The 16,619-nt window shown below is 39.7% G+C and overlaps 1 protein-coding gene across 8 annotated transcripts in view; it reads left to right on the forward strand.

The window, feature by feature from the left end:
• The window catches only part of LOC144593604 (amyloid beta precursor protein binding family B member 2-like), a 237,382-nt gene that overhangs the window by 118,232 nt on the left and 102,531 nt on the right, over positions 1-16,619 (forward strand). For all 8 annotated transcript variants that reach the window (XM_078399472.1, XM_078399444.1, XM_078399435.1 and 5 more), the window contains exons 5-8: positions 5,773-5,975; positions 9,346-9,405; positions 11,392-11,477; positions 11,591-11,651. In XM_078399472.1, coding sequence (XP_078255598.1) covers positions 5,773-5,975; positions 9,346-9,405; positions 11,392-11,477; positions 11,591-11,651 — 410 coding nt within the window. The remainder of the gene's footprint in view (positions 1-5,772; positions 5,976-9,345; positions 9,406-11,391; positions 11,478-11,590; positions 11,652-16,619) is intronic.

Raw genomic sequence — 16,619 nt, forward strand, 5'->3', positions numbered from 1 at the left:
TCTATAACACTTTTCAGAGCTCTACCAAGTCAAGTCAAGTCACGTCAAATTTTATTTGTATAGCACATTTAAAAACAACCCACGTCGACCTAAGTGCTGTACATCAGTTCAGGTACTAAGAAACGAACATAGAATGGCACACAAATATAACAGCGCATACATAAACAGTTCACAGCGCCCACTCAGAGGGCCTCAAACGCTAGGGAGTAGAAATAGGTTTTGAACCTGGACTTAAAGGAGTCAATGAAGGGGGCAGTTCTGATGGGGAGAGGGATGCTGTTCCACAGTCTAGGAGCTGCAACCGCAAAAGCGCGGTCACCCCTGAGCTTAAGCCTAGACCGCGGGATAGTGAGTAGCCCCAAATCAGCCAACCTCAGGGACCTGGAGATAGAGTGGTGGGTTAGAAGATTTTTGATATGGGGCGGCAAGCCCGTTTAGGGCTTTATATGTGAATAGGAGGAGCTTGTACCATTTTATGTACAAGTCCTGTCTTGGTTTTGTAAGGCATAGGAGCAGAAACAACAACAGCTTTTCACTAGTGTCCTAGACTCTCCCACTCCTCTCCATATCCGTTCTATCCAGGCCATTCACTATTTGTTATGTTTCAATAATTCCTTCTAAATTCCACCAAGTACAGGCCAAGTGTCGTTAAAGGCTCATCATATGGTAACTCGATCACCCCTGGATTCATTCTCATAAACCTCCTCTGGACCCATTCCAACACCAGCACATCCCTTCCCAGATATATGGCTCAAGGCTGCTCACAATATTCCATATGCAGTCTGACTAGTGCCATATAATGCCTTGGCATAACATCCTAGAATAGAATATGTTTTTATATTCTAGTCCTCTCTAAATAAATACTAACATTGCATTTGCCTTCCGCACTACTGATTTAACTTGCAAATTAACTTTTGGGAATCTTGCACTCGCACTCCCAAGTACCTTGGCATCTCCGGTTTCTGAATTCTCTCCCCATTTAGAAAATAGTCTATGCTTTAATTTCTACTACCAAAGGCCATGACTCCACACTTTGCTACACTGTATTTCCTTCTGCCACTTCTCTGCCCTCTCTCACAACCTGTCCAAGTCTTTCTGCAGAGTCCCTGCTTCCTCTACACTACCTACCCCTCCACCTATCTTCGTATCATCTGCAAACTTGGCCACAGAGCCTTCAATTCTCTCATGTAAATCTCTGATTTACAACGTGAAGAATAGCGGCCCCAACAGATTTGTCAGGCAAGATTTACCCTTCACAAAACCATACCAATTGCAACACCTCAATTATCACAGATAAATTCCATTTGCCATTCCTTGGCCCACCTTCCCAATTGATCTCAATCTTTCTATAAACTTGGATATCCTTTCTCACTGTCCATGATCCAACAATTCTCAAATTTGCTAGCAGTGTTACTGACATTGTGATCCAATTTGTTAATGTAGATAGCAAACAACAGTGGACCCAGCACCTATCTCTGCGACACTCCATTGATCACAGGCCTCCAACCAGAGAAACAGCCCTTCACAACTACCCTTTGATTCCCTCTTCCATGCTGATTTTAAAATTCAGTTGACAAGTACACATTGGATTCCATGCAGTCTCACATTACAGGCTAGCCTATCATGCGGGAGCTTGTCAAAGGTCATATTGAAGTCCATTTAGATAACGTCCATTGCCCTTCCCAATCCTCTTGGTGACTTCTCAAAAAAAAAAATCGATTAGATTTGAGAAACCCGATTTTTCACACACAAAGCAATGCTGACTATCCCTAATCTGTCGTGTAAGAAAATAACTGCAGATGCTGGTACAAATCGAAGGTATTTATTCACAAAATGCTGGAGTAACTCAGCAGGTCAGGCAGCATCTCAGGAGAGAAGGAATGGGCGACGTTTCGGGTCGAGACCCTTCTTCAGACTGATGTCAGAGGGGCGGGATAAAGGAAGGATATAGGTGGAGACAGGAAGATAGAGGGAGAACTGGGAAGGGGGAGGGGAAGAGAGGGACAGAGGAACTATCTAAAGTTGGAGAATTCAATGTTCATACCGCTGGGCTGCAAGCTGCCCAGGCGAAATATGAGGTGCTGTTCCTCCAATTTCCGGTGGGACTCACTGTGGCACTGGAGGAGGCCCATGAGAGAAAGGTCAGACTGGGAATGGGAGGGGGAGTTGAAGTGCTAATCTGTCTGTGCCTATCTAAATACTGGTAGATCCTGTCTCTAAGAATCCCCTCTAACACCTTCCCTACTACTGACAGCAGGCTGACCGACCTGTAGATCCCTGGCTTATTTTTGCTGCCCTTCAATAACAGTGCAACAAATTACCCCCCAGTCTTTCAGAAAGTCATTGATAGTCTCTTAATTTAACAATCAACCTTTAAGTTGAATTCTCTCACTATTAAAATACTAGAGTTATTAAAAGACATTTGTTTTTGAAGATCCTACAGTGAAAAATACCATTGTGTCTGATACTTTGCCTCTAACCCCTTATTCTCCTGTGGCATAATTGTTTTATAAAACAATTTTCTATAACCATATAACCATATAACAATTACAGCACGGAAACAGGCCCGTTCGGCCCTACCAGTCCACGCCGACCACTTTCTCTGACCTAGTCTCATCTACCTGCTCTCAGACCATAACCCTCCAATCCCCTCCCATCCATATACCTATCCAATTTACTCTTAAATAATAAAATCGAGGCTGCCTCCACCACTTCCACCGGAAGCTCATTCCACACAGCCACCACCCTCTGAATAAAGAAGTTACCCCTCATGTTACCCCTAAACTTTTGTCCCTTAATTCTGAAGTTATGTCCCCTTGTTGGAATCTTCCCCACTCTCAAAGGGAAAAGCCTATCCACGTCAACTCTGTTCGTCCCTCTTAAAAATTTAAAAACCTCTATCAAGTCCCCCCTCAACCTTCTTCGCTCCAAAGAATAAAGACCCAACCTGTTCAACCTCTCTCTGTAGCTTAAGTGCTGAAACCCAGGCAACATTCTAGTAAATCTCCTCTGTACCCTCTCCATTTTGTCGACATCCTTCCTATAATTTGGCGACCAGAACTGCACACCATACTCCAGATTCGGCCTCACCAATGCCCTGTACAATTTCAACATTACATCCCAACTTCTATATTCGATAACATAAAGTTTCTTAAGAATGCACCTATCACGATCTAGAAGAACTACTTGTACTTTGAAAAATTCCTGCTTTAAAGCACGCTGAAAATTCTGCACTTAGTTGCATGGTCTAATTAAGTTTTTAATAGAGGACTAAATTATAATTACTACTTAGCAAAACATCTGACCCTAAAAGGCTAACTTTAAAATATAATGAACTTTATAATTTAGAAAGTTTGTAACGTTTCATCATCTGTAATCATATATGTTGATCCAATCTCCATTTATCACTCTTCTACATTTTAAAAGTGAACAATTGCTTTATGGTTTCTTGTCTTTGAATCCTTTCATGTGGTTAATTGCTCAGCCACTTTGAAGGCATCACATTTGTTAAATGCCAGGGAATCTTTTGATCTGATATTTCACAGCATAAAAGAGAAAGCATTGCTTCAGTGATCACCAGATCTTCAGGGAAAGGGCCTGTGTTTTTACAGTTCAGAGACAAGAATGTTATTTATCATTGACTGTAATATTTTGAGCTGATTCTTCATACTTTAAAGGATTCTTCATACTTTAAAGAATTAATATTCAGATTCAAAAAGATTTCATGCAAAATGGCCAGTTAGTTTAGTAACTTTAGTTTATTGTCATATTGTCAGGTACAGTGAAAAGCTTTTTTTGCATGCTAACCAGTCAGCAGAAAGACAATACATGATTACAACCGATCCATTTACAATGTATAGATACATGATAAGGGAAAAGGATCAGGTAAAAACTGAGAGACTGGTCATTTGCAATTGTGGCATTAAATGTTGAGTACTGAGGGCTGTGGTGTGCCTTGTAGGACAAACAGTGTTGTTCTTGTTGTGATATTGTAGGGACTACTTTGTTGTATCCCAAGGATTACTTTGTTTGCCTGTGTAGTGACATGTATATAAGGTAATGATGTGATTAGGTGGCCACTCTGGTTCCAGGTGGCCACGGAATAAACAGCCTGGAGTTAAGCTCCAGCATTGTAACCTTTTACACACGTGTACTTGTGGTCCGTCCAGAGCCTCAACAAAGGTGCAACAGGTACCGGACCACGAAGTACAACAGTTCTTTGAGCTTTCTCTGATCTGTCCCATTTTGCATACACCTACTCTCACCCTCTCTCTTACCACCCAGAGCAAGGTCTTTGCCTTCCCCCCCCCCCCCCCCCCCCCATCCTCCAGCCCCACCCTGTCAAACTTTCACATTCACTGGATGATAGTCTGTGAATTGCATCGTGTTCAATGCACTGTCATTCTCTCCTCTACTTTCAACTTTCTGAACTGATTGGTCCTGTTTGTGGCTCTCTGGTTTGTTCTTTCATCTCCTCGAATCTTTCCCTTGTCGTACGGTAATGAATGCTTCACCTGCCCTTTTAGCTTGTCCTTTCCCCATCATTTAATAATCAAATATCTTTATATCTTTTCCGGATGTAGCAACAATTCCAATTCATTGTACTGCAATTGGAGCTCACAATGTAATTATCTGGTGTGGAGAAACCAAATGTAGATTGGGTGTCAGCTTTGCAGAACCCTGTCGTTCATTACTTGCCTGACACTTCAATTCTCCATCCCACTCCCACTAACACCTCTATCTCATTTTCTTCCAATTTTCCAGCAAAATCCAATGTAAGCCTGGTATTCTGACGAGGCATGATACGGCTCCCAGGTCTTCGCAGATTCAGCAATTTCATATTATCAGCTTTTCTAGTTTGTAGCCATAAACTTCACTAGTTTGAAGAAGAGTCCCAAACGTCACCTTCCCAGATATTGCCTGACCTGCTGAGCTCCTCCAGCACGTTGTGTTTCGATTAACCCCATGTCATGCACTCCACAGATGCTGCCAGAACTGATGAATCATTTTAACACTTTTTGATTTACTACAGCAACAGTATTTTGTATCTTTCAGTTGTAGTACTTATTTATTCTCTCCTCTGACCTCATTCACCACATTCTATCTTGTTCAGACAGAACAGTAGTAATTTAAAACATTTTGATCAGTCTGTCAGCCAACGCTAGCACCACTTGTGAAATCAGCCTCCACAGTAAATTAAGATATTCCCATTGATCTTTTCGCCCCATCTTTTTTGTAACTTGATATGTTTAATATCTGATTTGTAGATCATCAACCTTAAGCATTAACTCTGTTTCTCTTTTCATAAGTGCTGTCTGACCTGCAGTGGAATTAGAGCAGTTTCTGTTTTTAGTTCAGATTTCTAGCATCTGGGTGCTGTTTTTTCTTTTCATTTACAGATGAGTTTGATCGTGACTCCTATACATGAACTTTCTTTTTTTGAAAGAAATACCAATTGAGCAAAAAGATCCTTATTGTTTATAATATGTTCATCTGTGCGATGATGAAATGTTATCTCTGTTAAAAAGCGTTATCTCTGTTGTGAGTTATTGTGTCTTTGGATTTGCACTCGTATTGGACCTTCCTGGATTCGCAGGAACCTCAACATCTTTTTAAGGAGAAGTTTAAAAAAAATTCTCTCCAAGAACCAAAAGACTTATTAGCTATATCTTGTATTCATATTTTAATTTAGCTGCAAAGCTACTGTGATCCTCAATGGTTTAAATTAGCTTTTCAATTTAGTTAATGTTTTTCAACTCCACTTTCCAACAGACATTTGGAGCGATCAGTCATTTCAGACTGACCCTGATCTCCCACCAGGATGGAAGAAGATCAATGATGTTGGTGGCATTTATTATTGGCATATACCTACAGGCACGACCCAGTGGGAGCGACCAGAGACATCAGCAGAGGTCCCAGACGTACGAAAAGGGTCATTGTGTTCAATAACACCTTCCCCAACTCCGGAAAGTGAGGTAAAATAAAAATCTTTGGTGCTTTGAGATGTTGGAAAGATTTTATATTCAAATTTTCACATTATTGGCAATTTTTCCTAAATCCAACTTGGTGAAAAATTTGAAATAGCTTTTGTTTTCACATCTGCTCTCTTGCATTATTTCCCTTTGTATCCTCTCCCCTGAGAGCACCACCTCTACATCTGCCTGAAGTACAGTAAACAGGTGAATGAGTTCACCTGGTTCTTGACATTTACCACTGCAGGTGTAGAAGTGAGTGTAACCTGAAGTAGATTTAATAGGTGCTTCATGGTTTCTTGTTGTTTTCTACTTTGACTACAAATATAGTCATGGCATCTATTTTCAAGTTTTATTTAAAAAAATTTTAAAGATAGAACATTGTTGCCTTATCTGTATTCTTTTAACAATTCATCTTATGTGATGCCAGTGGCCAAGTTTTGGTATCCTCCAGCAGCTGCTGAATATAAATAGGAATGTCCCTCTGATATTCCTTCACTCGCCATGCATTTCAGATTAGAAACTCATTGTAGAAGTTTGTCAAGTCTGCTCAAACATGTGGCAAAGCATTTTGACACTTTATTATAGAACCTACAACAACATAGCAGAGGAACGACCTTCGGCCCATGATATTCATGCCATACCTGTTGCCAAGTTAAACTGATCTCATCTGCCTGTGCAGGATCCATATCCCTCTATTCCCTGAATTTCAATGTGCCTGTCTAAAAGCCTATAAAATGCCATGTTCGTATCTGCCTCCACCACCATCCCTAGCAATGCATTCCAGGCTTAACCAAAGTTCTATAGAGCTGCATCATGACTTCCTTACACTTGTATTCAATGGCACTAGCAATGAAAGTAAGCATGCCATATGCCTCCTTTACCATCCTATCTACTTCTGCTGCCACCTTTAATGAGCTATGAACTTGGACTCAGACCCCTCTGCGCATCAACGCTGTTGAGGATCTTGCCATTAACTGTATATTTCCCCCTTGCATTCAACCTCCCAACTCACACTTGCTCAGGCTAAACTTCGTCTGACATTTCTCTGCCCATTTCTGCAGCTGATCGATATCCTACTGTATCTTCTGACAGCATTCCTCGTTGTCTGCAACTCCTCAAATATTGGTGTCATCAGCAAACGTACTCACCAACCCATCTACATTTATATAGCAAACAAGTCATTTGTAAATATACAAACAGCAGAGGTCCCAGTACAGATCCCTGTGGAACTCCATTGGTCACCGACCTCCAGCCAGAACTTCCACCACAACCCTCTGTCTTCTATGAATTAACTAGTGCTGAATCCATATGATCAGATCATCATGAATCTTGTACATTTTAATCTTCTAGATCAGCCTACCATGATGGACCTTATCAAAAACCTTGCTAAAAACCCATGTGTACACATCCAACACCCTACCCCCATCAATCTCCTTCATTACCTCCTCAAAATAATTCAATCCAATTAGTAAAACAGTCAGATTGTTGTTTGTTTCATTTTCAACAGATCAAGTGTAAAATTGTGGACCCCAGCCAACACCTTGTGTTTGCCACACTCCTTCCCCTAGACACTAATTTACCCTCCTGCCACTTTATCCTGGTGATCTTTCTGAGGTCCTGCTAGTCTAACCAAGCCCCAGGCCAAACAGCTATCCCTGAAGCCAAAGTGAGCTTAGTGTCCGCTGTCCCTCAGTAGTTGATCCCAAAGCCTTGCCCTCCTCGACCATCCCAGACCATCCTGATGGTCATCATCTGTCTCGTCTGCTATTTCTAAATGTCTATATACGCTGAAATAGATTTGTCATTTAAATATGAATTAATTTAAAAATTACTGTATAAATCACTTATAAACATTTAATATATGTAAAATTAGGGGGAAAATACATTTGCCTTCACATCTTTTCCAATTGGATCCATGGTTCAAATGAATGAAACTTTATCGCATACACCAGTCATAGTTGAAGTAGAAGGGCCATTTATGAAGCATATGAGGCCTTTCAGTTCAACGTTAGTGACTCGTGTGTAGTGGTCAGATTCACTAGTGTTGGATCATCTTCACAAGTTTCAATGTACAATCTACAATCATGTAAGTTGAGCACAGATTAATCCATAGATAGGACCTTGCTGATATTTCTCTTCCAAGCTGCCAAGTATAAGGAAAGTACCTTTCAGGTCTTTTAGCCTGTTATTTAACCAGTAGATATATCTTGCAAAGACTGTCCTGAAATTAACAAAATCTAATCATATTCTAATTATTGTGTGTTTACTTTTCAATGAACCTGTTTTCTTCTGCAGTTTGAACATTATTTTGCATTTGTTCATTAACATTTTACCATCCAGGACCCTGATTTTTTTTCTGCCATTATTTGTGGGGTTTTTTTACACAGTTTTAATGTCATAAAAAATGTTGGTCGAAAGAACATTGGAAACTTGTTCACAGCTAATTTGTTTGTTGGTATTTTACCAGTCCATGTCCTAATTGACCCCACTATAAGCTAAAGTTTTGAATCTCACTTACTTACTTCCCATACATCTGCATATTCTATTCTTCAAAGTTCATTTTTGTCTGAATCCCTCACAAAACCCACAATGTGAAAGCGTTTCTGCCTCTCTCTACTCAAAGTCACTTATATTTAATCATATGACTTATGGTTAATTTTGATGCTGAAGATTGAGACCCTGCCTTCAGTATAGAGCAGAACATTTGAGAGACTAAAATGTTTTTAAAATTTGCTTTCTGTTTAACTGAAATGACATTGAGATTAATTTGCTTTTCAAAACTGAGTGAAATAACCTCTTGTGAGTACAAGAACACTTCCAAACCTCTAATTTGCTCCCTGGTATATATTTGCAAATATTTAGCTTTTAAAACAATTTCAATTTTGTCTAATCAGTAAATTTGAGACTGGTAAAAATGCAAGCAGAAAGAGAGTCCAAACCATTTTTTGCTATAAAATATTTGAAGGTTCATCATCTGTTTATCATTTCTCCCTATTCAAATCCTTGCACCTTTTTTTTCCATTTGTCTATCCGGAAAGCAATAGTGGAGTCATCTGTGTTTAGTCTCTAAGGAAAAATTATTACATTCCATTGTGTGCAATACTAAGGTGTTCAAATTTTTCATAAATGCAAGTTTAAGTTGATTTTCCTTTTCATTTCTTGTAGTAATTGCCTTTGTTGTAGATATATGTTGTTAGAATTGGTTCAACATAGTAAATCACAAACCATTCTGAAAATCCAGTAGTTTTAGTTGAAATAGTACTGCAGCATTTGGAAGCTGTTCACTAACTGCTTTAGTGTACTAACCGTGCCTTTTTTCTGTTTTCATGCCGATGTGTGCCTCTTCCTCTGTGATTAATTGTCTGTCTAGAAACCATGGGCTGACTTTGCTGTACTGAATGGTGGAAAGATTAATAGTGATGTTTGGAAGGCAAGTATTTTATGACATATTTAAAACTTTTTAACAAAGAAAACTGAATTACTTTAACTGTTTCCATTAAAATCAGAATTAATTTAAATGTGTTTAATAAAGCAAAAGTAGGCATCATTTCTCACGGGAGTGAAGTGTTGATTCAATCAAAAATATTTCTCACAGGAAACTTAAGTTTTTGAATGTTTAATATACTTGAGTGCAGCAGTGAAATAATTGTATTGCAGAAATAGCTCCATTTCAAATAATGTCCTTGGAGTTAATATACTCAGTAAAAAGATGATTTGAAGGTAACTCACTTTGCAGTTCTGTTAATGGGCAAATGTATTAATATTACTAACTTGTGACATTCCCAAATATATGTTCTTGTGCAAATTGGAAGAGCTGCAGTCATGTTGAATCTAGAGAAGTTTGAGTGCTTCTATCATGTGGATCTGTGCAGTGGTAAATATTACAAATCGAATTATTAGATACCCCAGCATTGTTCCTTGGCAGAGTTGTGGAAAGGTTCCATGTTTATGTGTGTGAGCCTCCCTCTGGAGCCTCTTTAAAATCAACTCTTACTATTAAATCCCATTGACTAAATGAAAATGTCTGTCCATGAGACAGAACCTCTTAATGATAATAGCAAATCTATGGATAACCAGCTTGCAATTGAAATCTTAAGTTGCAAACTATAATCTTAGGTTTTGACATTTTAACTTCCAGTTCCCTGCAGTAACGTCTTGTTCAAATTGTTGTGATATTTCTTGCGATGAGACCAAACACATTTTAATGTTTCTCTGGCATTCATTAAAAAAAAACATTTGTTTAGTATTGTTCAGATGGAAGTAAACTGTTTTACTTAGTTCAGTTCACGCAAAATAAGATTTGTGGTGCTTTTGAGTTTTAATTCATTCATGAATACTGGGCAATATGGGCAGGGTTAACTTTGATTGTTGGTCTTATTTTGCCCCTGAGATGAATGTGAGCTGCCATCTTGAATTGCAGCTCCCAATATCGGATGAAAGAGAGTCAAATGATTTTGACACTGAAAAATGAAGAAGTCATGATTTTTTTTCCAGACAGTTGTGTGTGACTTGGACCTGCATGTGATGCAATTTCAATGCATCTGCTGTTGTCTCTCTTTTAGACTTTTGGGCAGAAGAGGTTGCAAGACTCATAGTTGCTAATGAAAAACACCTTGCTTGCTCCAAAGCATACTTCAGATGGAATTGTAGTTGGTGGTGGAGAGTATGAATGCTCAATAGGTGTCAATTAAGTAGGCTAATTCATTTTAAATAATGTGTAGCTTCTGGTGTATTGGTGGAGGTGGACTTACCTAAGCAAATACATATCACAATCTTGATCATGGTGACAAGGCTTGTCAGTGTCAGGTGAATCTTTCATCACAGGATGCTTAAATTCTGTACTGCTCTTCAAACAAGTGTAGCGTTTGGTCTTGTCAAATTTTTGAGTGGCGGTAATCTCTAGAACTTGTTTTCTGAGATGCAAATTAAGTTGAACACTGCAGTCATTAGCAAACTCCCTCTCTTTTGTCCCCGCAAGTGGGTGATGAAGCAGCTCAGGATAGTTGGTCCCATCGTAATACCTGTAGAAGCTGCTGCAGCAAAGTCCTGCAATTCCCAATATATCAATAATTTTGAATATAACATCTTTAAGTTCCCAGGCAATGTACATATGGTTGGAGGAGTGGGGATGGGGCGATGCAAGCTCTGAGAAGGGTGTAGTGAGATTCCAATGTGTTTTAGACAAGTTGGGCGATTGAACAGATGCTGTTTAAGGTGGACAAGTGTGAAGTTATACACTGTGATTCTAAATACAGGCAAGCACCATCCCTAATGTAAGTACTCAACATTGGTTGAATAACACAAGTGTTTCAATATCTCTAATTTTAAATCTTAATAATTTTATCTTTGGGTAAGTAATTAATCTCATGAAGTTGTTCATATTCCTTTGAAATTAAACGATATTCTCCTGTCATAGGACCTCCATGCTGCCACTGTAAACCCAGACCCAAGCCTGAAAGAGTTTGAAGGAGCAACATTGCGCTATGCTTCTCTGAAACTGAGGTGAAATATGATTATTTTTCAACAAATCTATTGACTTGGATTTTCTGTACAGTAATATCGATATTCTACCTCATTTTCTGGTTATTTACTGATACTTCCAATCATTTCCACAGAACAATACAGCAGTCTGAGGAGGATGGTTCCTGCACTATCAACAGTGACCCAGAAGCGAAGGTCAGTGGTGGTTCAGTGCTATTTCTAAGCTTCAAACTCTGTGCCCATAAATCATACTATGTGGCATTGCATTATTAAAAATAAATGTTGACAGGTCAATTGCTATTCTTTGCTTTATTTATTGGTTTTCCATTAGAGAAAGGGCGATTGTGTATTTCAATTCTATTACATGTTCTGGGGGTCACTAATGGGTTAGCTCGCTGTTAAACAGGTCTGTACCTTATGATCGCCTCTTAGTAGGTGCCTGAGATGGTGATTTTTGCTGCCAGGACAACACTTGGAGTGGCCTTGCTGTTGTAGTTTTTGCACAAGACGTATATCTCCGACGTGATTAGATTACTGGAGACTAAAACCTTGCCTGTAGACAACCCTGATAGTCTCAGTTTAGCTTAATTCAGAGATGCAGCATAGAAACGGTTTAGCTTAATTCAGAGATGCAGCATGGAAACAGGCCCTTCGGCCCAGCAAGTCCACGCCAACCATCGATCATCCATTTGCACTAGTTCTGTTATCCCACTCTCTCATCGACTCCCTACACACTAGGGACATTTTACAGAGGCCAATAAACCTACAAACCCGCACATCATTGAGATGTGGGAGGAAACCAGAGCACCCGGAAGAAACCCACGGGGTCAAAGAGAGAACGTGCAAACTCCACACAAACAGCACCCAAGGTCAGGATCGAGCCTGGAACTGGCGGTGTGGAGCAGCAGATCTACCAGCTGCTGCCTCACTGTCTCCAGGCAGCTGTGCCACCAGAATGTGATGTCTACTGTTTCTAAATGTATTAATTGCCCAAGACATTTAGGAACAGTTAACAACTCATTTAAATAGTTATAAATAGTACTTTAAAAAAACCTAACTTTGCTTAATTATTTTTTATTGAAGCTCAGCAATTATGGTCCAATGAATGGGGATGAGTCTGGAGTGAGAAATCAGACTCTGCTGCCACCTGCAGTGCACAGATGCAGTGAGTCAGAATGCACTGGTGCAATACTGCCCGCTGGTATTTTTCTGTGGAAATACAGAAATTTGGTGTAATTGGTCCTTTACTTTCCACTGATGTGAGCTACCCACTAGAGATTATTCTGTATTCAGTCACGTGCAGGAAGAATTCATATGCTGTGACATGAGGTGGCCATCAGATTGTTTCCTATTTATGAGGAAGATCAATGATCTGGAACTACAAGTTTAGAAGGGGCCCATACTTTAATTTTTAAAACTTCGAACAATTCAATTCCATATTGACAAATGCTCTTTTAATATCCGTTGACAAAAAATATCTAAAAGTTAATGGACATCATTTGGAACCTGCATCCGAACATGGGACTGGTCCTTCTTTGCAGGTGTATTGCAAATGAAGCCTTGCTTTTGAGCAAGAATTGTTACTGTGGCCTTCAATCTCTGAGTGAGTGAGCCGTGCTGTTGGCATCCATCCATCTGCAAGAGATGATGGTGCGGATTTGATGTTATCCTGCTTGGAGAGGGAAATATTTTGTCTATGTCTGCTGTGGCTGACGAGGCCTATCCTTGGCAGTCAGACCCTCCCACAACTTCCACAGGTGAAGTTGTCTCTGGCCATTAGTTTGGGGAGTGTGTTGCTTTTGCTTATTTTGTAGTGCCAGGCCTTACGGGTCTTGACCTATCTGCTGGTGTGGTACTTCACACCCACCTGGAGGTCCTTACCTGGTCTTCAGCAGCCACATCCCAGTTGTCAGTGTCGATGTTAAAAAATTTCATATTTCTTTTACTGGTGTCTTTATAGTGAAGCTTTGGTCTTTCTCTTGACCTCTGTGCATCAGTGACCCTCCCTGTATAGCACATCTTTGGGGATTCGTCCATTCTCCATCTTGTATACATGTTAAAGCAGCGGGGATGATTCTGCTTGAGGATTGCAGGGGAATTAGGGATGTTGGTCAGGGAGAGGACATAATCAGTGGTGATTTTGTCCTGCCAAGAAACTCCCAGCATGGGAGCGAATACAGCGGAAATGAAAATTATTCAGCTTCAGTTCTTGATGTAGGTAAGTCGTCCAAGCTTCACTGCATGCTTTGTAGACAGTTATCTTGGTCTTGATTGTGAGTTTCCTTTTCATCCATGCCCATTTGGTTAGCCTCCCAAAGGTGGTTGCTGCCTTTCGAACACTTGAGTTGATTTCTTCATCTGGAGAGATGCTATCAGTTACTGTAGATCCGGGGTAGATGAATTTGTTTCCAGCGGAGTGGTATTTATCATATCATATCATATATCTACAGCCGGAAACAGGCCTTTTCAGCCCTCCAAGTCCGTGCCGCCCAGTGATCCCCGTACATTAACACTATCCTACACCCACTAGGGACAATTTTTACATTTACCCAGCCAATTAACCTACATACCTGTACGTCTTTGGAGTGTGGGAGGAAACCGAAGATCTCGGAGAAAACCCACGCAGGTCACGGGGAGAACGTACAAACTCCTTACAGTGCAGCACCCGTAGTCAGGATCGAACCTGAGTCTCCGGCGCTGCATTCGCTGTAAAGCAGCAACTCTACCGCTGCGCTACCGTGCCGCAGTGTGACTTCAGGGGGGGACTGGTGTGCCTTGACCCATGACTGCAGTCATTTTAATGCTGATTGTTAATCGGTATTAGTGAGCCGTATAACTAAGGATTTAAGATATTCCAATATGATATTCCAATACTAAGATATTCCAATACCAACTTCATGGATGTGTTTTGTTAAAATATTCAGGTGAATGTCCATGAAGCAAATGATTTATGAGAAGATTGATTTTTTTTGACAAGTGCCAAAAGAGTATTAAAGAATTTCATGATAAAATGTTTTTTGAATAACAATCTTATAATTGCACAATGAAATTGCATGTAAATTGTTGAGTTCTAATATGGAATAATTGATTATCTTTAAAAAAATTCTTCCACAATTTTTTTTATCCATTGCCTCCTATTTCCATAATGATTCCATGTGTTTGATTGGGCAAATGTGCCCTTCACAAATCCATGGATAATAATTCTCATTGGCTGATGTTTCTCTCTATTGCGATCTATACCAACTTGAATCAATTCACCTAAAATTTTTGATATATATTTTTTTAAATCCTGCATTGTGCTATCCAGGCCTCAGTTGTACATTCAAGCCTCCATATCCTCAGCCTTTCACAAGCATTATTCTGTTGCCACCAGGTTTGCTTCTTTCCCTGGCAATTGTCTTAAGGTTAACCCAGATCCTAGAGACCAGGGATGAGCTGGTGAATATCACTAATACTGCTGTCTTCCACTTCCATAACATTGCCTGACCCCTGCCATGCCCTTGACCATGCCATTTGTTTCTAAGAGTAGCGCTTTCCGATGCTCTTCTGTCTGACCTCCAGTGTCCAATAAACCTAAGCTAAACACCAGAATTATCTGCATATTCTTGGATGGGTGTATGTCAATCTGGGTGACCTAAACAAAATATTTGCAGCTTTTCTTGTGATAACTCCTGATTCAGGGTCTTGACCTGAAATATCAGCCACATCTTTCCCCTACAGATGTTGTCTGGCCTGCTGAATTCCTCCAACCATTTGCTTTATGCTTCAGTTCAGGTTTATTGGACACTGGAGCCAGCCATGTATCACAGGCACAAAAACAGAAATTGCTGACAATGCTTGGTAAATTAGACATCATTTGTAACAAAAAAACATGGCAAAGATTGAAGTTACAGGCAAAAGTTTTCATCAGAACAGGAAGATACTACAAAGAAATGGCTAGAAAGAAAAAAAGACGAGGAGGTTGCAAGTGTTGGGGGAAAGAAACGGAAAACTATGAGTTGTTAAGTTGATTGGATATCAACAATGAGTAGATGCAAAAACACCACACAATACTGTAAACTAAAGCATGCAAAAATAAAATACCACATATGTTGGGAATTTTAAATAAAAATCAAAAATGCATAATATACTCAGCATGTCAGGTATCATGAGGAGAGAGATCGAGGTTACATCTCAGGTTTTTTGCATTCTAATTGAGAACGGTCTGACTTATATTTTGATAAAATATTGTTAACCTTCAATGTTAACTTTGTTTCCCATTCTTCTGATATTGCCTGTTCTGCAGAGCATTTTTAGCAAATTCACTTTTTATTTGATAGCTGTGCCTCCTTATAAAAATGAGGCATACTGATCATAGTTGGGGAAATCAAATGCCATGCTGCAAATTGTGTCTTTAACTTACTTAAAGAAACAACACTCTGCAGAATCAGAAAAGACTGAAGAATAAAAATTAAGTTTCATGCAGAATGCAAAAATCTGGCCAATGGCCCAAGTGTCTGTAGAAAGAGAACATTGGTTATAGGAATGGATCTGTGTAAGAGCTCAGATCATTAATACTTTTAATTGAGCTAAATCATAATTTTTTTAAATTATTTGAAAATCTTTGATGTTTTTTATTAGTTTGAAAGCTGGTTCAGCGGGAAGACTCCGCTCAATCAGCTGTCGGTTACAAAAGGGAAGGAATTGGGAGTAGTTTTGGAGATTTAGGTGCGTGAGAGTTAATCTTTGTTGTAAAGATCACAAACAGCTACAGTGAGAACCCACCTGTCAAAAAGGCTTGTGGTTACGGGTGCAATAAGTGTGGAAGACCTTTTGCTTGGCAGGGTGGACCAGCCAGAGGAATGTAACTGTATATTGTGCAGCATGGCTTTGGAGTGACTAGTGGGAAACTTGATGGTCACAAAGTAGAGTAAGAGCTAACTAGACTGTGTCTCACAGCCTATCTTAGCTCAAATGAGGAGAAGGGCTACTCAAACAAATTATTGTAGAGCAGCCAGCATGTATTGGCATTGGTTTATTATAGTTATGTGTATCGAGGTACAGTGAAGCGTTTTTGTTTGCATGATATCGGATCAAATTAGATAATATTATATATGAGCCACAAGTGCAAGTAGAGCAGAGAGAAAAATACGAGAATGCAGAATATAGTCTTTCAACATTACA

Source organism: Rhinoraja longicauda, chromosome 1 (assembly GCF_053455715.1).
Source record: "Rhinoraja longicauda isolate Sanriku21f chromosome 1, sRhiLon1.1, whole genome shotgun sequence".
Taxonomy (NCBI): domain Eukaryota; kingdom Metazoa; phylum Chordata; class Chondrichthyes; order Rajiformes; family Arhynchobatidae; genus Rhinoraja; species Rhinoraja longicauda.